We start from the raw sequence: 23,335 nt of genomic DNA, 5'->3' as shown, positions 1-23,335 counted from the left end.
TATTCTCTTGACCATTTTTGGCGTTATTTCTTTGCTGAGGCCACGATGATGAGATTAGGTTTGCGGATGGCTGCGTGTTGCACAAGAAAACAAGGTATACGTATGATATTTGAGTTTTGTTTTTTTTGTTTAATATTCAGACAGACATAGGTAGTGTCTTTTACATGCAGAGTTGCAGTTCTGGCCCTGCTTGTAAACATTAAGTAAAGGTCGACCTGAAGGCAGTAAGGGGTATTTGTCTCTTTTAAAAGCTACATGCTTTGCACTGCGTTTAAACAACCGTTTTAAAAAGCCTCTTTTGACTACATCCTGTTGTCTTTCCTCAGGCCGTCTTCCTCACATTCTCTCCTCAATGTCTCTGCTCAATCTCCTGGTGGCTATATTTAGCTGGTGTCTATTTAAACCTTTCCTCCATATACTCTATAATACCCTCTGGGCCTTAAAGCTATGTTCTGTAAACTTCTCTGGGGAGTCACTTGATTAGGAGACCTAAATTGAATTTAGTCATGAAGTGTGTCATTGTCACCGACAATCGGGTGGTGAATGACGTGGGTTGTTCTAGTTATAATGAATACAGATGTCCTTTGTCATCATCTGGATAATATTTGGTTAATGTAATTTTTTTTAAATTTATTTTTAAATCCTGACTGATATTCTATGTTGAATGCACCTTACAGTTGCTGTTTGGTAGTTTCTAGACATCCATTCAACAGTAGCTTTGAAAATGGGCAGCTCATTCTGTTGCCTGTATCTCTAGTATAGTGCCAGCCTTGGTTACGCGTGTCTCTGCCAAAACATTTCCCAGCTCGTCAAAAGGCCGGGTGATCAAGAGGCCCACACACGCACAAACTACTAATGAAGAGCTAAATGCATCCGGCGAACCTGACTTCCTGCACATACACAGAACAACCTGTTGTCAACATGTTACATTAGATCCTTTATTGCCCAAATGGGTGAGGCTCTTTAGTAGAGCATACTGTATATTCAAATCCTGTGTCGTGCACGTGATGTGAACTAGATGATGCTGATGATGATGATGATGATGATGCTGTGGTCACATGGTGCCACAACTGGACAGAACACTGGCTCGTTGGGAGTAGGTGTTTCAGGTTACATTGGTGCAATATGGTCATCACATTCATAACCATTGTTATCACTTTCTTGTAAATATATATATATATATATATATATTATATCTTTCTTTGGGGTGCGTTCTTTTATTACCAATTAATAAAAAGTCCATCTTATTGTGGTGCATTATTTACGGTGTCTTATCATATCTTATCGTCTTGTCTTATGTGGTCTTGGCCGGACTCTGGTCTGACCTTTAGCCCTCTTTTACTGTTAGACTTGACCTACGTCTCCTCTGATGTAGAGGAGAATTTGCAGGATTTTTTTTTTTTTTTTTACAAAATCTTTTACTAAAAACATTCTTATCTTTGACATTGCAGGAGACAGGATAAGCCTCCCAAGGGCTATGTCTGGTGAAAACAGTGCCAGCAACAACTGGACCATCCTCACTCCAGAGGTATCACCAGACTGTAGAGAACATACAGTAGTGATGTATAGAGTTGTAGGAGAATGACCTGAAAGAGAACGTTTAAACACGGATTTTAAAACAGTTTTTTGGGTCACCTGAAAGTAGGTTTCTGTGATAATACTCTGTGCGTGTCTTGCTTTTTATAAAACCTAAAAGAAAACTGGCCCTAGGAAGCACTGGTGTGAGAACTAGTTACACACACAGACCTCTCTGTTAGTTTATGCTTCCTTTTTTTACCACGGCTATTTTTTTAATGTTTTTTTACTAGGAGTCATGCACAAAACTACTGCCGCTGCAGTAATTTTTCTGTTACATCCTTCGACTGATGTTTGTTTGTAGGAGTCTGCTGCTGAGACCCTGAGGCCTTTGGCAGAAGGAACTGAACATCATGAACCAGGTGTTTGTTAATTTATTTATTTTTATTTAATCTTCCATGGCATAAGAAGGACTCTATTAGCTGCCATACAAAGCATGTCAATTACTAAAAACACATTGCATTTTATCTTTTTGTTTTCACCTCTCTTTCTCTGTCTTTCTCACACTTTGGCATAGAATTTCAAGTATGTTTAAAAATAGAAATGTTTATGTAAATATAACTGCGGTATCACGTTGATTATAAATTCATAGAAACACTGTACTGCACCATTCTAAAAGGTTAAATTCAAACTTTGTTTGGCTGCTGCTAAACTGTAAAAGTTTATTTTTCTTTTTCCTCTGTTTCTTTGTTTTGAACCAGACTCTGGAGCGAGCCAGACAGCAGGGGGTGAAGCATCTTCAAACAGGTCTCCTGTGGAGGAACACATGGTGAGATATGCTGCACTGTAGATTAATATCTGTCAAAGTGCTTAGCTAATTATGTGAATAAGATTGGGTAATTAGCTCTACCTTTACCTCAGTCGTAATTAATTTTAATAAGCAGAGTTTAATTTGCTTTTCCCGTTCTCCAGTTACTTGGCAATAGAGTAATTTCGATGCCTATTTACATCTTATTAACAAAACTAAGTAAAAATGATGATTAAAAACAGTCAAATGTCCTGGAAAAGTTATTCTGTAAAATTATTTCTTCCTTTCTTCACATTAGTTCTGTACTTCAAGCTAGCATAGCACCTCACGTGGCACAACCTGCCAACAAAATTTGGATGTCACCTGAGAGCAGTTCTTCAGTTTCCAGTTTCTGATTGACTTTGTGGTTGTATCACTACTACTAGTGCCATTCCTGTTGAAAAACCTTGTTAAAATTGGTCCACAGTGGCCACTGACATGAAGGGATTCTCACACAGGGCCACAGACCTCTGTCTCTCTCTATCTATATTTACATATATATTTATATATATATAAAGCAAAGAGTTGGAACCCTTCCAGCTGTGTACCTTATAGAATGTCATTGACCTGGTTCCAGATGTCAGAAGATGAAGCTGCAGAGCTAATTGATGACAAAAGTGCAGAATATCACGCCCGTAGGACAGCTGCCCTCACTGATGTTCCTCTTTTTACTTCTTTGAAGGTCTCCAGCAGCTCTGTGTCAGTCAGTGATGCACACAAGCTCACAGAGGGCCTGCCTGAGGGTCCGGCTCAGTCCAGCTCTGACCCTGAATCCTTCTCTGACTCCTACACACACATCACACCATCCTCTGACGAGGCCTCAGAACTGCAGCCCAGCACAGAGACCCTCAGAGGAGAACACTTTGATCCAGAGGAACAGAGGCAACTAGAGGAAGAGGCTTTGTCTTCACACGATGAAGACCGGCTTCAGAAGGAAGATGACAAATCCGCCACGTCTTCCAAAATCCCTACGTCGGCTAAACAGGAAGGTTTGAAAATTACTTTCTGTCCAGTCAGATTCACAAATACTGTATTGACCTCTTGTGAATATCTAGTCCTCTTTAGGGGAACACGTCTGTGCCCAAAGTGCTGAAGGTTCTGTACACATGTTGGTTAGATACAAAAATCAGGAGATTTAGGGGAACACGTCTGTGCCCGAAAGTGCTGAAGGTTCTGTACACGTGTTGGTTAGATACAAAAATCAGGAGATTCTACGTCTGTGTGAGCTCTTCATCCTTTTGTATATTCAACCAAAAACTAGTTAATGTGTGAGGTGGCCTTGATGGGCCAGCTGCTCCTGGATTTCTTCTCTGTCTGGGTCAGGAGGTCGTCTACAGAGACTGTGGATGGTCTGAGGAGGGAGGGCAATGATGTGACAGAAACTCAGGGCACCGTGTGCTCAGCAGCAAAGCTGTGCGACAAAAGGAACAGAAGTAAATTGGTTTCAAAGGGACTGACATTTTTAAAAGTTTTTTTTTTTTTTTTGCAGTCTAGTATGTTTGTTCTGCAGCTCTTAGGACAGCATTTTTCCCCTGCAGTGTAATCTTGACAAAAATAACAGAACCCAATTTTTTTTCTTTTTACTGAGTGAAATGAAAGTATCGTGGTTGACGCACTGTTGTGTCTCTGGTTACATCCTTACATAACCTGGTTAAGAGCACAGTCTGAGTTACTATAGAAACTGACTTTGAGTTCAGGTAGTTACTGACATTTGTCTACTTGTTGATATGATGGTGCATCATCACAGTGAATACAACCTTTTGTTTGTATTTATGTTATAATAACAGGTAAGGGTGAGGTAACAATAACGAGGTCATTTTTCATCCACTTCTTCTGTGGAATCAGACCATTGCAATCTCATATCCTCAGAGGAGCAAAACCTTTAGTGAAGTCATGTGTCAGTTTTTTAGTTCATAAAGCTGACAGATCCAGAATGTGTTTTTTTTCCTGTTCTCATACTGATGTAAGACTCTTTATGCTTCTCTCTCTCTCTCTCTCTGCTTCTGCTGACCCCACCGTGTTCTTTAAGAGGAAACGTCTGAAAGGCCAGAAAAGGGAGAAGATCCAGAGCTGAGGAGGAGGAAGACTCTTTTAGCATCTCTGGAAGAAATTGGGACGAAATTGGAGGAGGAGAGAGAGCAGTTTCAGGTGCCACAGAGAGAGGAAGACGGCGGGATCACGCTGAATAAGTGCATCATCTGTGCCGTCATTCTGCTCGGTCTGGGCACCATCTTCATCTCTGGTAAGAATCGCCTGTTCACTCACTCTGAGAGAAGGAAATATTTGTTTTTACATAATGTTATTGGTATTATCAATGTTAAGAGAAGTAGAGATGAAACTGACTCAAACACTGAGGTGTATGATGCCTGCAGGTGTCTTCATGGACCTGGATCAGGGTAGGTTGGCTGTGGATGTACAGTATGATTCCTTGCAAGCGGCTTCTGTTTGTTTGTGTGGGATGTGCATGTGCAAGGCATGTTACTGTACAAGGCTGAGAGATTTGACATCTGCACATGAGACTTATTTGCTGTTGATGAAAATCTTGTACTTCACCCCATCCATTTTTGTGTCAAGGAATTGATAAAAGTCAAAAGATGCATGGTTTTCAATCATTGAATGAAAAGCTTTTCAGTCTTTTTTTTTGTCTTTTTAATTTTCTTTTTGTTATAAATCCTGTTACTAGAAAAGTTGGTACACTTAAAAAAAATCCATCTAAAACTGAAAGCTATAAAGCTGTGTTTATGTAGCTGGAGGGGCGTCAAGCCGGGTAATTTTGAAGGGTAATTTTTGCAGTAGGGAAGAATTGTAAAACATTGTTTAGAAACTTTTGCCTGAAATTCACTTCATATAAATAGCTGATAAAAGGTTTAAGCAAAAATCATGGAATGTAGTAATTAATCAATTTTAAAACTTACATTTAATGATTTTTATTTATTAAGTTACAGCCCTGCATTACATTTCCTCATTTATGTACCTATTAAGTTACAGCACTGCATTACATTTCCTCATTTATGTACCAACCTTTTTAATAAGAGGAACTTTTACCTGAATGTTTAGTATTTTTGAAATTCTCTAACAACATTGCTTGCTAAAAATTATTTGTTATTGTATTTCTATACGATAACAGTTTTTAAATGCATTTCAGAGGGTGACTTTGGTAAAAGGGAGGTTCCAGATTCTGAGGCTCCAGGAAAACAGGTCAGACTGAATTCAAAATCTTTTTAGCAAACTTCTTCTGCAGCGCACTCCTATGGTAGTTTGTGTATTGTTGACTTTTTCTTTTTTTTTTTTTTTTGATTCATTAACCCAATGAACTTTGTCAAGAAAACTGTTACTCATTAAAAAAACCCAATGAACTTTATGTCAAGAAAACTGTTACTCATTAAAAAAAGGAAACAAAGTAACAAATCAGCACAGTTGCCCCAATGTGGTTCTAATAATGAATTTTAATTTTTTCATTTTAATTATTATTATTTTTGCATTCCAGCACCTCCCTCTAAAGAAGGGACCGTGCTCCACTATGATAAACTACTGTTTTAGGTTATAAGATCCTGTATTCTACATAAATCTGCTCTTGTGTAAAAAAAAAAAAAAGTTTTCAGTTATTTCCATCTGTCTTTTCTGTCTTTATTAACACTGGCTGTAATTTCCCTTCAATCCTTTTTGTCCTTTTTGTTCATCCTGTTGACAGGAGTGGTTCAGTAAAGAGGCTCCTCCACCTCCAGCAGATGCTGACGCTACAGAGCCTCTAAGTCATTTGCCAAAAGGAAACGAGCAGATTTCTGTGCTCCAAGCCCAACTTCAGGTGTGACTCCATTCTGTCTCACCTTATTTTCCCCCCGTGAATATGTGTATAAGTGTACACAGCTGCAAATACACGCTTGTCTGTGTGTGAGCGTAAACAGGTCAGCCTGTGTTTAATTAGCTCTAACTTTTTGTCCTGTTCTTTTTCCTTTAAACAGGCACAAAATGAAGAGCTAAAAGTAGCCAAGGAGCAGATAGCAGATGGAGCGAAGGAGCGGTTGCTGTGGGAGGAGATGGGGGAGGAAAACAGTAGGTTAAAGACACAGGCAGCGTCTCTGTCTCTTCTTCAGAATGAAAATGAGAGGATGACGCGAGAGCTGGAGAGTGTGCGGTCCCTTCAGCAAGAAGTAGAAACACTGAGATCAACTGTGACTGAATTAAAACGTTCCTCAGGTACAAAGTGACAGAGGTGATGGAGTAATAGATGTAGAGGAATGTTAGTTAGCAGAAAGTTTGGTAAAGTAGTAGGTGTTTTGTTTTGTTTTTTTGCATTTATTTTTAGAGCCATAATAACTCCTTGTTTCTCCCCCTGTAGCCAGTGAGGCAGCTCGTCCACCTGTGAACACTGCCACATCACCCTTTAGTGGCCAAGCAGAGAACAGCAGGCAGGACACATCTGCCAGAAAACTGTGGAGCAATCAGAGAGAAAAGAAGGAAAAATATGACACTGGGGAAAATAAGCCATGGAAAGGGGGAGAAAAATCTGAAAGGCAGGAGGGAGAGAAAAAGAAGCACAAAGAAGGAGATAAAAAAGAAGAGAAATACGAGCAAAGGAGGTCTGACAAGGTGAAAGATGGTGAAGAAAAACAGAAAAGGCAGGACGGGGAAACAGAACGTTGGAAAAAGAATGAATCCAAGAAAGATAAGAAGGGCAGAGGGGACGAGGGAAAGCCGTGGAAGGACAGGAGCGAGAGGAGGGAGGAGACAGAAAAGAGTGAGAGAAAAAATCATAAGGACGTGAAAGACTGGAGGAAAGGAAAGCATGAGAAAGTGAAGGAGGGTGAACAGGAGGGCTGGAAGAGAGCAAAAGATCACAGAGAGAAGCACGGGGTCCGGGAAGACAGGAAGGAAGAGAAAGAATGGAGGAAAGTGCACGGTGGCATTAAGGAGAGTGACAAGGAGAAATGGGAGAAGGACTGGAAGAAGGGAGAGAAGAAAGGGTGGAAGAAAGATGGGGAGTGGAGTGACAAAAGTGGGAAAGATGGAGGCAAAGAACAGAAACATCAAGGTGAAAGGAAACAGTCGGAGGGCAGCGAAAATCACAGCAAGAGACACAATTTTGAAAGGGATAGGAAAGATGAGAGGAAACACTGGGAAAAGGACGAGTGGACGAGTAACGAGGGTAAGGACAGAAAGGAAAGGAAAAGGAAGGATGAGGGGAATCAGTGGGAAAAGAAAAAGGAGAATGGGAAGAGAGGACAGGAAGAAATGGGACACAGTGAGGACAGGAAAAAGGACAGCTCCAGCTCCCAGAAACACAAGGACAGAAAAATGCAAAAAATGTCTGGTGTTGATCACCAGGAAGAGTCTCTGTGGACGAAGGACAGTGCTCATAAAAGCCACCGGCGCCCCTCCCTGGGGCAGCCTGAGTACTGGGCCCAGCAGAGGGAGAGGCTCCTGCACAGCCCCACTCCTCCACAGAACTGTGAAACGCCGGAGGCCTGCGCCACCACCGACGGCCTGCTTCCTGTCCCCTATGCCGAGTTTGACGCTGTCCTCCAGAAATACATCGCCAAGGCTGAAGAAGCAGGAGTGGAAGCGTACAAACGAGAGGAGCTCAAAAAGCTGGCGGCAGAGTTCTTCAAAGACGGCATCTTTGCTCACGACCAGATGAACTTTCACGACTTTGTGGACGACCTGGAAGACATCCTGGAGGACATGGTGGAGGAGGATGACAACGGCCAAGAGGAAGACAGCGTCCTGGAGGAAGAAATGGAAGAGTTTGAGAGAGAAGTCCTGAGAAAGTTTTCAGTGGCTAAAGGAGCCAAGAAAGAGGGTAGAATCAAAGAGGAGCTAAAAAAAGAGAGTGGTCGAGGACGTGGCTAAAGTAAAAAGGAAGAAAAAATAGATCTGTCAGGTGTAGCCAAGAAGAGCAGTGACAGGTGAGGTTATTCAAAAGGAACATTTGTTATTGGAAGAGAAATTCTCAGTAGGACGCATTTATCATTCTGTCAGTGTCTGCCTGTTCTGGCTGTTTCTGCTGACGATTTAGACTCACATTTTAGATGGAAACCTTGTGTCACACTGTGAGAGTAAGTCTGAGTTAAACATTAATCTGATCTCACTCTCTGTAACACTGTAGTATTAGGGCTGTCAAAGGGTTGAATTATGACCTCTTTTTTTTTTAGATTTACCCACCAGGTAGCTGTGGATTGATCATGATCAGTCAATTCAACATTCCTAAATATGAAAAACATTCTTTCTGTATATTGCTGTAACAGAAAAACAAATAACAGCAGGTAGATGTATATTTGTGACTAATCCAAATGATGGGATTGTTAATATGGAAAGATGACTTGAAATATATACAAACGTATGACTGCAAATTGACCTTTATAGATTTTAGTCATTACTGTTTATCTTAGCGTCGGCTGGTAAAACATCGGACACAAACCTGGACTGTGGAGTTTTTTGGATAAACACTGCACGTTGTTCTGGACGTGACTCAAAAATTTGTAACATTTTTAATCTGATTAATTTCACAAATACAGCGTTTAATGAGGTCATCTTGACAGCCATAATATTAATACTGTGCAGTAAAAATGTTTCATCCTAATCTTCACTTGAAGTCACACATTATAACTGCTCGCTGTTGAATTTCCACTCATCAGGCCTGTAGTTACTTTGGCCTGACTCTGTTCTTTAAGGATGAAATGAATGTGAATTCCTAAAATGATTCTTTACTGTTTTTTTGTACATAAGACTTAAACCTTTAAGAACTCTGCTCAAAGATATTTAGTTAACTTATTTTATTTAGTCTGCCATTATTAAAAAAAAAAAAAAAGGGGCACAAAACACTGAGATGTTTGTGTTTGTCTGTTTCAGGTACGTACATTTTTTTTTGCACTAAAATGGTTGATTTGCAGCATGTGTGCTGTTTCAGGTACGTACATATTTTTTTTTTGCACTAAAATGGTTGATTTGTTGTGTATTTGTAATGTTTTTGATGTGATAGATAGTATTCGTGGCATCGCTGGCAACTATATATCGTCACATGTTCTTAAGAAGGCACAAGTATATTAATTTTATTAATATTTGTAATAATAAATCTGGGTCCATGTGTCACAAAGTCACTTTTGGAATCATTGTCGTTTTTTTTCTACATCTGTGCACGGTGGTGTTTTTGAATGTATTTCTGTTTGCTCTGATTCTGAGATGTTTGTTGATGCCATCAATTCATGCTCTCATCTTCTTATGCTTCATCCTTGTTAGGGTCAAAGGTCAAGCTGCAGTCAATCCCAGCAGTCCTTGGGCTCAGGCAGGGTCCATTCACGCATGCATTCACACTATTTTAGAGTGAACCACTTAATGTTTTTAAAGCTGGAGAAAACACTGAAAACAGACTCCATTCAGAGACAGAAATGTATTGCTGCAGGGCAAGACTACTAACATACCCCCCACCGGGTGGCGCCAGTGTAATTTCATTATTCACTATATTGTATTTCTACCTATCAAAGGTCAGTATAACTGATTTTTTTGTTTTTTTGTCTCAGTGAGTCTTTGTGTCTCCAGGTTTATTTGAACAGTTATTGTTTTTACTTTGAGTTTGAGTTGATGTTTTCTGTAATTGTGAAACTAGCCTAGAGATGCTCCTGTGGTTATTTACCCACTCATGTCTATGTCTGTGTTATTCATTACACTGGCATGAATAACTGAAGCCTGTTAAAACACTCAAAGGTCATCAGACCTATATGGTGCTGGTATTAACAGTCAGGATTTCAAATTTCTGCCAGCAGCGTCATTGATCAAAGTGCAGATCCTTGTGTAGTCTCAGGGCGTGTCACTGCACTCTCCTTCTCTGTCTTTTCCTTAACATAAAAAAAAGAATCGTGTGGACCAGGGCTCTGACCTCTTCAGTATAAGCCCATCGTGTGGACCAGGGACCTGGGCTCTGACCTCCTCAGTATAAGCCCAAGTACGTTTTTGTCTCACGCCTCTTCATGCTCTTAATGTGATGACCAATCAGAATGAAATGAGTGCATGTGACGGCAGCCCTCGACTGTGTTAATCAACCCCCTACTGGCCTGACCCCAGCACCACCCCTCTGTATTTTCTCAGAGCTCTGAGCTCTGAAGACTGTGAGATGGATGTGTGAGTACTGTAGGCAATCAGGAAATATGGACAAACAAGTCCTTCGACACAAACACACGTCCAACGCAGCATCAATCACAGGACCAAGCAGCTCCACGGCCCCGTGAACTACACCGATGCTTAGACGCTGTAGTGAGCGGCAGTATATACTGTACTGTAGTCCTGTGATTACCACCTCCGCTCTGTGGGCCGTTTGTTAAGTGTTAGCTCTGCCCGTCCTCGATGGCGGCCAAGAGACTGGACGTCTGCTGGTTCAGCTACAGCTGCTGTGTAGTTATACTGTACTTGTGGGGACACACTGGCTGAGAGAGGATTGTTTTCTAGGTGCTGGATTGAGATTAGAGTTAGGGTAAGGTTTAAGATTAGGATTAAAGATTAATCTGTAACAGGGTTAGGGTCAGGGGCTAGAGAATTCATTAAGTCTGTCTGTGTGAAAGGCTCATAAAAGACAAAAAGAAGAAGCTAAAGCTGTTTCTCTGCCTCTAAGTAATGACATTCTAATAATAATCACCATCATTACTGAGCAGCATATTTATATCCATACAGTTAAAGCTGAAATGATTATCCCCGTAACAGATTATTTCCCACGCTCCTTTACATAAGGAATACATTTACTATATATATATATGTTGTCTTTTCTCAGTACTTTTGAGTAAATGAATAACCTCACAGTAGAAGAGAGAAACGAGACCCACCACCATATCCACGCCTCCTCTCATGATCTCGAAAACGTACTTGCATCATGGAAAAAATGATCTCTGATGTCAAGGAAACCTGTTGAACAAACTGCTCCGAAAACACCGAGCTGTAAATGTGTAGAGACAATTTAGTGAATGTTTAGTCTCCGTAGGACGTGTGGGCTACAAAAAGAGCAGGGACACTGGTGTTGGTGCAGTTTACTGGAGCCTACTGAGAGACCTGAGCTGGTGAGTACGGTACAGTACGGTACAATATGTCTATACAGTACAGTACGGTACAGTACAATATGTCTGACTAATGCTTCCATATCTGATGATGACGATCTGATCTGTTGATGCTGTGATTTGAGTGTCGTTCTAACCACTGACCCAGGTTTTCTCGTCTGCAGTTCGTCATGGAGTCTGCCATTAACGTGCTGGTGTCGAAGTTCAAGGTGTACGCCGGCTCTGAGGGTTCGTCTGACACTCTGAGCAGAGACGAGTTCTACAAACTGGTCAAAGCAGAACTTTCCAACTTTGTAACGGTGAGGCCACGCAGTGGGAGGGTGGTTGGTGTTCATGTCCTAAGAGGATGACAGGTTTGATCCCCGCTGGTAATTGGTGATCCTGCTGTTCAGGAGATCAAGGATTGACGGTTCACTGTGAATGGCTGTCTCTTTTCATATTAATTTTTCAAATCAAAAGTTTAGTTTATTTTTATTTTTAAAAAGTTGAAAAAAAAATGGATTTGTGGTCTGATGTGACAGCAGTGTTTTTTTGATGTGAAACAGCCTGATGAGCTGGTCTGGTCTGGTCTGGTCTGTAAGTACTTTCCTTCTTGGTGTTCTCACTGTGGTTTGGGTTGGAGCTGGTACACGCTTCACTCTATCTCCCTCAGAGCTGTACCCTCTGTACTGCGTAGTACTGCGTAGTACTGCCTTTGAGTTCATGGAACAGTAACTGGAACCCGAAGGTATCCGTGGCATTCCTCGGTATTGACGGGCACACAAATGGAAATACTTGTACTCCTATTTGTTTGTCGAACACCACGACCACCCTCATTTCACTGTATTTATTTACAAGTCACATGACCAGAGGAAACCAGTAACTGACATGATCCTTACCAGCTGGGACTGTCTGTGGAGTCAAGGCCAAACGGCACAAATGTTTCCAGGAAACTATTAAAAACACATTAGCAGAAAGGGCCATTGCACTGAGTGGCACTTTCCTTTATTACCATGACCCGATCTGTGGCCCGGTTTAAAGATTCACATCTTTCCTTTTACAAAGTAGCCCGTGACAGAACTGGGACACTGAAGTAAAACCCACGTGTTGTTGTGTCTGTTGGTGCATTTCCAGACGAGGAAATCCAACATAGAGGTTAATAAACTGTGAAGATCCAGTGTTTATGGGGTAAACAATGTGAGTTAGAGATTTGATTTTTGTTTCACTGAGTCTGGTCTAAAGAAAGAACGTTGGTTTTGTTTTTTGTTTGTTTTTTTTTTTTGTTTTTTTAGGTGAAACTGCAGAAAAAGCCGGGAAGACTCAGATTACAGTCAGATTCATCTGGATGCCACATTGGCTTGGACCGCCTGGACCCTATAATTAACTGTTAGTCATCACCAGACCCGGCATACTTCTGAGTCTACTATGTCAGAAATAAATACATAATGGCAAATGTTTAGTTTCTGCACGACCACTGCATTATCATGAGCAGCAAGTCAAACATCAGAGACTTCAGAGAAGCTTTTCCTTGTTGTGGTCGAGCTGTTTTCATGTTCTCTTTGTGTTTAACCACATCATAATTATGGAGAGTCGCTTTTCCTCGAGAAACCGAGTTCAAAAAAAAAAAAAAGAAAAAGAAATCGCGGCGAAGTAAACGCAATATCCACTAGATGGCGACAGAGCCGCGGCTCCTGTTGCCAAATCAGGTCGCTGATGTTGCATTTTCTTTGTAGCAAGTCAGTGGCGCCACTTTGCCACCCCTTTTTAACGCGCGCGCGCGTGCTTGAGCGAGCGCGCACACGCACGCCCTCACGAGCTGTATTTCAACACTGCATCCTCCACTGTGACTCACAGGGGCTGGTTGGTTGTATATGACACATGTCCAATCTCTTCCTGTTTTCCTGCAGGACTCTGCAGATCCTGCTGTTGTTGACCAACTCATGAGATCATTGGACAAGAACAATGATGGAGAGCTCAACTTCCTGGAGTTCTGGCAGCTGATTGGACATCTCGCGAGCAAGCATGGGGGCTTCAGCCAATAGTGTGTCCTCACACACCCTGTTGCACTTGTACGTGTCTTACTGACTTGTCTGTGTGCCATAAACTAAGGGAAGTCTGCCAAATGGAAAACACCCTAAAGTTTGTTTTAACTGTCTTTTTTTTATCAGTGTTCTCCCTTCTTGTCTTGCTGATAAAATGGTGAACTGTCACAGTATACTGCTGAGCAATTTCACATGTTTGGAAACATGGTGCAGGTCGTTGGTCACAGTCAAATACTTGTCCTCACAGGTCTCCGAGGCTGCTGTGAACGAGACCGTGGGTGTCAGCACTGAGAAAATAAAACAAAGTAAGAACACAAACTTTGGGGTGTATAAATTACGTGGGCCAAAGTTTGCATTTTAATCACTAAAACACGACAAGACATGTTTTCAAGGCGTTTCCAACAGAATTTCAGTTGTTACTTTTTAAATGATCAGGTTTGTCCGACCTTAAAAAATGGAAAGGTCACGTTTTTTTAAACTAAATTTGACTAGAAATGTAAAAAAAAAAGTGATTAAAACTTTGCAACAGATGTTAATCTAGAACTGTCTGGTTTTGTTTGTTTGTTTTCAAAATTCAGTTTTACAAAAAATGTTCTTTTTGACTTACACTTGTATTTTTTTTTACACATCAACATCTGCCAAATGCATAAAAACGTAAACATAACATCTGACGGCCATTCGTTTCACTGTTGGTGTCGCTTTGGGAGCTACAGCCATTCCCAGCAGTCATTGGGCCAGACCCTGAGGTCACTGACCTGGGGCCACAGACAGTGACAGACAACCATTCACACCAATGGTCAGTTCAGAGTGAACAATTAACACAGTCCTGCAAGTTTATGTCAGATACATGTAAAGTACTCCCTAGTGGAAAAAAAAAGACAGGGCATCAAATCTGTGACCTTTTCCAAGTAGGGCAAGCACAGGAACCGCGTTCCACAGCGTGTCCCTCCCTTTCACCTGATGTGTAAAAGATTAAACCACACTCCAGCGAAGGGTTAAAAGGGAGTAGGGAACATAAAATATGAATGTGATTCTTGTCTTCCAAATCTGAGTTTGTGATTTGTTTTGTTTTTTTAAACCAACTTTTTAATCTGTTAAACATTGTCTCTTCATTCTTGATGTGAGTCGGTGAAGTTTCAGGGTGTGGCTTTGTTCCAGCTGTCCTTAAGGGAAAGCTGAGTTCCTACATGTTGAGTGAAAGTATTAGACAGACATAAGGTTTAAAAACAAAAAGAAAAAAAAAATCAGCAATAATACTGTGTTAAATGTGCAAATATGTCAGAGACAGAAGAGCCAACACTTCAGCTGCTCACACTCACAGACTTCTTCTGTTTTATCAACAGCCCAGATATTTGTGAGAAAAAGCTGCTGAAAAGTGCAGTGTTGCTCAAGCTGCTCCTCTTTTCACATTCCTTCTCTCTCTCTCTCTCTAGCACACGCCCTATGACAATGAAGAAAAAAAAGAAAAAAAAAAGACGCTGGCTGCAGTGAGAAGTTAAATCACGGAAAAGATATGTGTTGCTGCTTAATCCAGCCCAGGACTGAAGAGGAGGATCACTGAGGAAGGAGAAGTTTCTCACACAGCACTTTCTGATCTTTTCCTGCCTGTTCTCAGTGAAGGTGAGTCCGCTTCATTACCATTATGGATCGTTTAATGCATGTTTTCTGGTGACCGGACTTTTATTTTTATTATTTTTCTGACAACATAGTTTTCTGGATTTTTTTTTCTCTCCCCCTCCTCCGCACTGAAGCCGAGCTCAGTCAGTGAGAGCAGTGGAGTTTTCATTTCTTTTCTACTCTTCTACTCTTGTCTTTAATTTTGTATAACAGCGGGGCTGTATTGTCTTCACGGAACCCGGGGATCGGGTTCTCCATCTTGGTAATCTAATCCCGGACCCTTTACACTTCCAGAGTCTCCGGTGACGTTTACTTATTAATCTGTTTGTGTCAGTTCTGCCTCGACTCGTTCCACAAATTGCCAGGCTTTCTTGGTGCTAAAAGGGGATGTGGGGCAAACCCCGGGCGTCTCCGTCACGCACGACACGGCACGCAGCAGTTTTCAGGGATCAGCCGCCGATCCCACTGCGCCCTAACCTCCGCCCCGTCAACCCGGGACACCCACGGAGACAGAGTGGGATTAGATTATCGGTGAGGTTCATTAACAATGAGGGGGGGATTCGAACGGTTTGTTTTAGTCGGTGGTTCAAGCTGTGGCTAATACGTGGAGGCGAGGTGAAGTGAACAGGGCGGTGACGGATAAACAGGTAAAACATCGGTGCCGGAAGTGAGTCACACCCCAGTCCTAGATTACGTTACATTAGATTAGAATGGATCATGTTTATTAATCGGTCAGGAAGAGACTAATGAATGCGCACGTTTTAATAATTCTTGAAATACCTCTGAGCATGACTGCCACGCCCAAATCCCAGATTAGATTAGATTAGATTAGATTAGATAAACAGATGCTGGGCAGATAGATACGTTTTCAAATGTGGTAAAACTACACCGAAAAAACCGTCCACTCCGAAATCCGGGTTAGATTAAGTTTCTCTTTGATTGCATTGGGATAGATTGAACCTGCAGTCCTCTGATAAGAAGCCTGATCCTCTTACCACTGGGCCACAGGCCCAGATAGGCCGATGGAACCGTTGTATAATGTTAAAACATCCATTAAAATGGCTGCTGAAATGGATTTTACCGATGGAACCTTTGTATAATGTTAAAAAAAATGTTGACATGTTCCACAAGAAGTGTCAGCCACGCCCATGTTTACATTTTCCTTTTGAGTGAGTTAGAAAGACGTACAAGCTAATTTTGAAAAAACACGTTTTCATTTGCATTATATTAGGTCGATAGATAGACTAGTTCAAAAAATGTTGACATGTTCCACGAGAAGTGTCAGCCACGCCCATGTTTACATTAGATCAGATTAAACAAGGTCATATTAGATTATTTCAGATTAGATCAGACTGATACATAGATCAGAATCCGAATAGTTAGAAAAGACACAAACAAAACCTTCACATGATCTGTAGAACATTGTTCCTCTGACATCACGTCCACCAGAGACATTTTTCTTTTTGATCTAACAGAATCTAATCCCTGTGATTTGCATATGTTAATGTCAACGCACCAACCACACATTTACATCTAAATAAAATAAATTAAAAAAAAGCAGAACAAAACCAGTGTGAAAATAAATTTAAAAAAAAGCAGAACAAAACCAGTGTTTTCTGGTGGTGGTTTCTGCTGCTGTGAGTGAGTTGGAGAAGGAGCAGCTGCTGGTTGGGGTTGGGTGGCCTTACCTGACTTACCACTAAACTGGTTTGTACTTGTCGAGCCTCGAAGCAACGTTCAGCTCTTAAGTGTCTACACAGTGAACTCAGTGTTCAGACTCATTTCTCAAACAGACTGTGTGGCCCATGAAAAACAACTCACTGGTGATTATTCTTCTGCACCGCCTTCATCTGAGCCACGGCAAAACACAGCGTTTCCTGAAGTCTCTGTTATTCAGGGGTTCTTTTTTATTACAATAATCCATTTCGATCTGACACATTTAAAAACTGTTTGCAACCAGTGGAAAATATTTTGGAAAAACTAGTGCCAAATAAATGGTTTATGTTCGGCAAAAGAAATTAATTATTAACACAGATTTGCAGCACATTTGTCAAACTTAAGGCCTGCGGGATGCATCTGGCACTCAATATAATTTTATGTGGCCACCCAGAGTTTAACGTGTGAATAACAAGTAGAGAGTCTTTAAGTGTGTTTACTGGGTGGTTTAAATGCATCCATGTCCAGTAATTTATGACCTTGTTTTACCTCGTTTTATAAATTGTGTAATTTTTATTTTTTTCCATGGGTTTTAACTGTTTACAAATTATAAAAATAAACGGTAGTACTTCCTGTTTAGGTTTAAACATCTGCTCTGTATCTGCTGATTACAAATACTGCACTGGCTTTTATCACCGTCTACCTTTTATTAAACGTTTCTGAAAGACCCAGAAAAAGAGAAAATGCAAACAGATGGCAGCCGTCTGACAAGTGAACGCACCACAATAAGTTTCTAGCTCTTTATAATAATAATAAAAATAATGATAACCAACACAATTACTTAAAAAAAAGTGAGGAACTAGCTGTGTTTGATGTAGTGTAGTGTCGTTTAACGGCTAACACGTGATGCTGAGTCAGAGGAAGCTGCTGTTCACGTCATCTCCCACGATTGTGTTCTTGGTTTCGCAGCCAGTTTTTCATTGACTTCACGGTCTCCTCATTACACAACACTACAGCACTAGAGTCTTTATGTTGATTCATGGCCCGTACTAGAACAAATACACGGCGTAGATACTGGTCTGCCTGCTCTGTTCTGTTTGCCCTGCGCAGGGTGTGAGGGCAATTATAGTAACCTATTAAATAATAATGAAGAGCACGATGGTGACAGGTGCTCACCTGTATGGAAGAACACCAGCGTGTATGTGATGTTATGGCACAAAGACGCGAAACATAACCCAGGGTTTGGGTGCCAGTTCTCCCTCGCCCAGTAATTAGGTTAATGCAACAGTAGTCCTAATTAGTGCTGACCATTTACATGTGTGTGTGTGTGTGTGTGGAACAAAGCTGTCACTATGACCCTTTGGCAAAAACAACACCACAAACTGTTGCGTGAGTGTGTGCGTTTCTGGCCTATGTATACTTGTGGGGACAGTGTTATGGAAAAACACTGATGTTTTGGGGACGCTTTCTTTTGTGGGGACATTTTTCAGGTGCCCACTTCTGAGAGAAGTTCCGAGTTGGGGTCAGCTTAGATTTAGGTTTGGGATCAAAATTAGGCTTTTGTAAATGTTATAGTGAAAGAAATAGGTTGAGGAATTCATTATGTCTATGTTAAGTACTCACAAAACACTAAAACCAGAATGCGAGCATGTGTTACACAGTGCACGCACTGAGGTGTGACATCTGTGTCAGATGGGTGATTTAGCAGCTTCTACAGTTACTCCAACAACATCCCGCTAGTTTCCAGTTAGCGCTAACCCACGCTGCTGGGATACCAAATGACTCCAGTCAAGGATCTGTGGTTTTTATCCAGGCCTTTTATTTTCGGTGAGCAGTGTCCTTGGCAATGTGGAGCTGCACATTTGCTGACTCAATCTTTTCCCTGCCCCAGTTCTACATTACAAAAATAAAGTATTTTTACCCCACAGAGAGGTTTTTATTTGCTTCTGTAGCTGTTGCACACGAGAGAAGATACATTTCTGCCACGCTGAAAAATACGAGTTAACACAACGCGTTTTGGTTCATATTTCTGTGTAATTTTACACAAAATATTATAACATTCCAGCTCTTAGTAAGACTCCATAAAAACATAAAAACATAAAAAAGAAACCATAGTCCAAAAACCTGAATCCAAAATCACGAGTTTGTAAATTAAGTAAAGTCAATTTGAAGTACTAGTATTAGTTTGAAAACGATGCCCAAAAATGTCACGTACTGTCAAACATTATAAAAACCCAAACTTTATGTAATCTTTGTTTTCCCTGCATTTTCTTAAAGTAGTAGTAGTAGTAGTAGTAGTAGTAGTAGTAGTAGTTGTAGTAGTAGTAGTAGTAGTCGTAGTCATTCTCCTTTGTCCCTAGTAAGAATCATTTACTGTTTTTGGAAGTTAGCTACTTTACAATTACTGTTTTTGGAAGTTAGCTACTTTAGATATTGTCCCACACTTCTACTTCCCCTTTTCTTGTTTTCCGTGAGGTGCTCTGGCGCCCCCACAGGCGGGAATCCTCACACTATCATTACTTTACGGGTTTTTAAGTTTTTCAAGCCAAATTCTTTTAATCTGTCTTGAAAATAAAAAAAGTATTTCATAAACATAATGATTTCATAGTGTATAAATATTTATTTGAATATACCAAATATAAAATGTATTTTTGTAAGTCATTTACATTTTTTCTTTTGTATTGTTGTTTGTTATTAACCAGTACCAGATTGTTAAGTATTTTAGTTACAATGAAAAAACCCTGAACATCTGAAGCACTGTTAATTTGTGGTGACTGTGGTTCACCTTCTGGGAAATCAGTGAGGGTTGGGGTTTGTCTGATTTGTTAAGGTGAGCTTTTTATAGACTAACATTCATTTAGGTTTATTATTATTTATATTACTATTAGTGGTGAAGTGTGACGAGAACGCCCTCTAGGACAGATGACAGAATAGACTGAAGCCAAGATGATATAATACTTTGTTTACGGTGCATATATCGTACAGTTCTACTTCAGGCCACGAGAAAATATGGAATTAATTTTGGAACAGTGTTGCCAATTAAATGCCTTCACTTTAAAATTCCAGATTTATTACTGTTGTTCTGTTTGTTTGTTTCGTTTCTCTGACTCTTTCCAGATCTGCTTTTTTTTTTCCACACCCTCGGCAAATGGTTCTAATTCGATGCATATGGAAGTTATTGTCAACCAAGCACGACATGGAGATAGCACTGGTGCTTTGTTCCGTGAGACACTCGTGCAGCAGATATCTGCCTTAGCTGGGAACGCTGCCGTGTTGCTAACGACGTACTAACAGGGACGCTGTTGTTTCAAAAGCCTGCCAGAGTTTTCTGGATAAAAGCAGCAGTGTTTGTGTTCAGGCTTCTTCCATCCATCCGTGCTCAGCTGACTGGCTGGGTCATGTATTTTGGCTGGCGTGTGTGCAGCGTCTTCCTGCAGTGCTTGATGGGATTGAAGGGCCGCAGCTGCAGCAGACGGGCTCCAGGCGGTAATTCAAGCCCGCGGCCTGCTGCTGCCTCGTGGGGATCAGATGACCACCGTCGGAGATCACAGTCTCCCATTGTGTTTACCTCCGCAGACTCGCCCACCCTCCACTGCCCCTCTCTCCTGCCCTGTTCACCTCAGAACACCCCCACCCACCCCTGTTTTCTCCTCTTGTTTGCGCTGAAGTCACCTGTGTCTCACCTTTCGCTGCGTGTTTATATTTGGAGGCCACACCCAACAGCAATAAATCCATCAAAATAAACATTTCTCCTCTGCATTGATAAATATTTTTCATATTATTACAGTCATGTTTAGGGTTGTCGGATATTAGACATTTGCTAATATCTGATTTGCTGATATTGTCCAAACACTAAATGTCTGGTTCCGATATCAATCGATACTGATACATGGAGCTGTTTGCTCCCAAAACTGCGGTAAACGTCTCCTGACCCTACAAAGAATTCCAGCAAATTTGGCAAAACCCAGGCGTCGTATTATCAGGTTTTCATTATTGTAAATGGGGTACTGTAGTACACTGAAGTATTTCTAAGGTGAAAAAAATAAAAATCTGCTTTCTACTTGTGAACACTGATGTCAAACTCCTTCACTGACTTGATGTGGATGGAATGTGACGTCTGGCCAACTTTCCACGTTTAATTGTTCTCTACTGTTTTCAGATATGGAGTCAGCCATCAAGACACTGGTGACCACCTTTCTCAGTTATACCAAGGGGAAAGAAAACCTAGACACCAAAACCTTTAAGAAGATGGTACAGCAACAGTTTGGCTCCGTCATGGAGGTAAGAACCCGGGAGTGTCAGACTCCAAACAGTACAAAAACAAAACAAAACAACATCTGCCTGAAACTGATTTCTCTTTCCCGTTTCCTCGCCTGTCCCATGTCCAGGACACGGACAGCTCGTCTTCCATTAAGGAGATGCAGCAGGGACTGGATGAGAACAGCGATGGAAAGGTCAGCTTCCAGGAATACCTAACGCTGATAGGCTACGTGGCCAATACCATGAGTCAGAAAAAGTGTGCCTCTAATCAGGAGTCATCATAGGTTTTGTTCGTGAAGCTGCGGTCTTTGACCAATCTGCAAATAATCAGCATTTCCCACTCTGAAGGGCGCCCCCTGTCTTCGTGCCAAATAGTCCGGCCGTCATGTACCGTGTTCCCCCCTTCCTTCCTTCCTTTAATAGTCTGCTATCATACAGTATAGATTCACATAATCTAACAGTTTTGTAACGCGCTGCACCTTCATGTCTGACAACAGCCATTTAACCGTATACTTAGCCAAATGATTCTGATCTCCACTGTCAGGGACACATTGAAGGACTCGAATCTGCCTGTGTATCTTATGCCGACTGCACAAAAAGATTCTTACATTATTTTGCAAAATTAAAAAGCTTTTTATTTAAACTTCTTTGTCTGACTAAACTTTTTTGTTTTTACTGTGTTGGTTTTGTGGCAGGTATGAAAACTACAGTGTGAGTGTGAATACTGTACTGTACTGTGATACCATGATGTACTGGTCAACTGTCCGGGGGTGTGTACTGAAACTCTCTCCGAAGTAGTAGTTTTCAAATTTTCAGATTTAGCTTCTTAGCTAGCCTTAAATACTAAAAGAAAAACGTAAACTTCTGCGTAGTACTGCATATGGAGTTTTTCTCATATATATTACTATGCAGAAGGTGTAATAATGCATTGCAAGTAATTTTGAGTAAGCAAGTAACGTTACAGTGAAACAGAAAAAAAATTAAGGTTTGAGAAGTTTGTTGTCATGTACACCAGGGTTTCCCCAAATTTTTTTTCTGGTGACCCATATTTTTGACCTGCGACCCAAGTCAATAGACATTATTCGTAAACTCCTAGGAAACATGATGTGAGACGACCCAAAAAAAACCTTTGCGACCCACCTGAGGGTCGCGACCCAATCTTTGGAAACAATGATCAAAACAACGTACACAGTAAAAAAAAAATGAAAAAAAGAAAATCCTGAAGCATCTGTTACAAAAATTAAAACATCAGAGTGAAAAAAAAATAGATGAAGGAAGTAACTGATAGTGTGAATATTTGTGGGTATTACTGCTGTGTACATTATACAGTAACATATACAGTAAATACAGTCAGTGGTGGGTGTTGGGGGTGGAGTTCACAGATCCGATGGCCTGTGGGTAGGAGCTGTTTGTCAGCCTCTTCTACTCTCTGCTTAATTAATAAAATGCGTCCAAACAGCCAGGGATCGGGTTCAGTGTTGTGGAAAACGAGCTTCTGGGTTTTTGTTGTATTTGCTTCACTCGCTTAGAAAAACAAAAAAATACAAAAACAAAAGGGGTTTGGTAAATGTGCATATATGTATAATAAATATAACCATATAGATATATTTATATATTTATCTATGAATATATACTATAAATATGTCTATATGTTTATACATATTTGAATTTATACAGACATATACATAGAAATATATATGGTAAATGTACACATATATAATAAAATATACACAAATGTATATATATGTTTATATATATGGATATGTGTATATATAATACATATATACATAATATATATTTATGCTAAATGTACACATATATAAAAAATATACACAAATATATATATATAGATGCATGGATATATGTATATATAATACATATATACATAATATATTTATCGTAAATCTACACATATATAATGAAATATACACAAATGTATATTTATATATGGATATGTGTATGTTTAATACATTTGCGTCGTATCGTGCGACAACTCCCGTCAGTAAAACATTCAAAGTAGAACTTCTTCTTAACCATAACAACATCCCATTGTTAGTATTACTACTTCGTACTTCACCGGGCGCATATGTTGTTGTTTTCTGATTCTGTGACATCACTGACACCTGATGATGCCCTTTTCTTCCGACACTGACTAATTTTAGCGTCCAACTCAGCGGCCCTCACCGCCATCAACTCCGGCAACTGGATCCTGACAGGAGACACTTCCTATTGTGTGGCCTCCTCCACTCTGCAACACTATACACACACACATATACACACACATACTGTCAATACAACTGTGTACGCACACTTAGCCCACTTTCTGACACAATACTGCGACAACAATACGTGGACGAGTATACGGTACTGTGTAAATCTGC

General features: G+C 40.6%; 3 protein-coding genes across 9 annotated transcripts in view; all 3 read left to right on the top strand.

Moving 5' to 3' along the window:
- pbxip1b (pre-B-cell leukemia homeobox interacting protein 1b) overlaps positions 1-8,220 on the top strand; it is an 8,837-nt gene extending 617 nt beyond the window's left edge. The window contains exons 1-11 of one of the 4 annotated variants that reach the window (XM_025061430.1): positions 18-94; positions 1,452-1,528; positions 1,880-1,937; positions 2,277-2,344; positions 3,045-3,351; positions 4,392-4,604; positions 4,735-4,758; positions 5,508-5,560; positions 6,054-6,167; positions 6,325-6,415; positions 6,702-8,220. In XM_025061430.1, coding sequence (XP_024917198.1) covers positions 46-94; positions 1,452-1,528; positions 1,880-1,937; positions 2,277-2,344; positions 3,045-3,351; positions 4,392-4,604; positions 4,735-4,758; positions 5,508-5,560; positions 6,054-6,167; positions 6,325-6,415; positions 6,702-8,212 — 2,565 coding nt within the window. In that variant the 5' untranslated portion in view covers positions 18-45 and the 3' untranslated portion in view covers positions 8,213-8,220. Of the gene's footprint in view, positions 1-17; positions 95-1,451; positions 1,529-1,879; positions 1,938-2,276; positions 2,345-3,044; positions 3,352-4,391; positions 4,605-4,734; positions 4,759-5,507; positions 5,561-6,053; positions 6,168-6,324; positions 6,560-6,701 lie in introns of those variants that run through there. The other 3 variants (XM_025061428.1, XM_008323148.3, XM_025061429.1) reach the window with 3 other exon arrangements.
- Positions 8,221-11,311: 3,091 nt separating this feature from the next.
- On the top strand, positions 11,312-13,961 carry LOC103388229 (protein S100-A11-like). 4 transcript variants are annotated; one of them, XM_025061425.1, is made up of 4 exons: positions 11,312-11,403; positions 11,565-11,699; positions 12,672-12,765; positions 13,287-13,425. In XM_025061425.1, coding segments are annotated over exons 2-4 (225 nt in total). In that variant the 5' UTR covers positions 11,312-11,403; positions 11,565-11,570; the 3' UTR covers positions 13,289-13,425. The 4 variants fall into 4 exon arrangements, with proteins under 4 accessions (XP_024917193.1, XP_024917191.1, XP_024917194.1 ...); XM_025061423.1 differs by lacking the exon at positions 12,672-12,765 and having other exon boundaries at positions 11,316-11,403; positions 13,287-13,961; XM_025061426.1 differs by lacking the exon at positions 12,672-12,765 and having other exon boundaries at positions 11,333-11,422; positions 13,287-13,961.
- Positions 13,962-14,883: 922 nt separating this feature from the next.
- LOC103388230 (protein S100-A16) lies at positions 14,884-21,597 on the top strand. The gene is made up of 3 exons (XM_008323140.3): positions 14,884-15,041; positions 20,854-20,975; positions 21,083-21,597. The coding sequence occupies exons 2-3, from the start codon at positions 20,856-20,858 to the stop codon at positions 21,236-21,238; spliced, it is 276 nt and encodes a 91-aa protein (XP_008321362.1). The 5' UTR covers positions 14,884-15,041; positions 20,854-20,855; the 3' UTR covers positions 21,239-21,597.
- The last annotated feature ends 1,738 nt before the right edge of the window (positions 21,598-23,335 follow it).

Source organism: Cynoglossus semilaevis, chromosome 13, assembly GCF_000523025.1.
Source record: "Cynoglossus semilaevis isolate Cse_v1.0 chromosome 13, Cse_v1.0, whole genome shotgun sequence".
Lineage (NCBI taxonomy): Eukaryota > Metazoa > Chordata > Actinopteri > Pleuronectiformes > Cynoglossidae > Cynoglossus > Cynoglossus semilaevis.
Note: the sequence above shows the minus strand (reverse complement) of the source record. Positions and strands in the feature narration are given on the sequence as shown.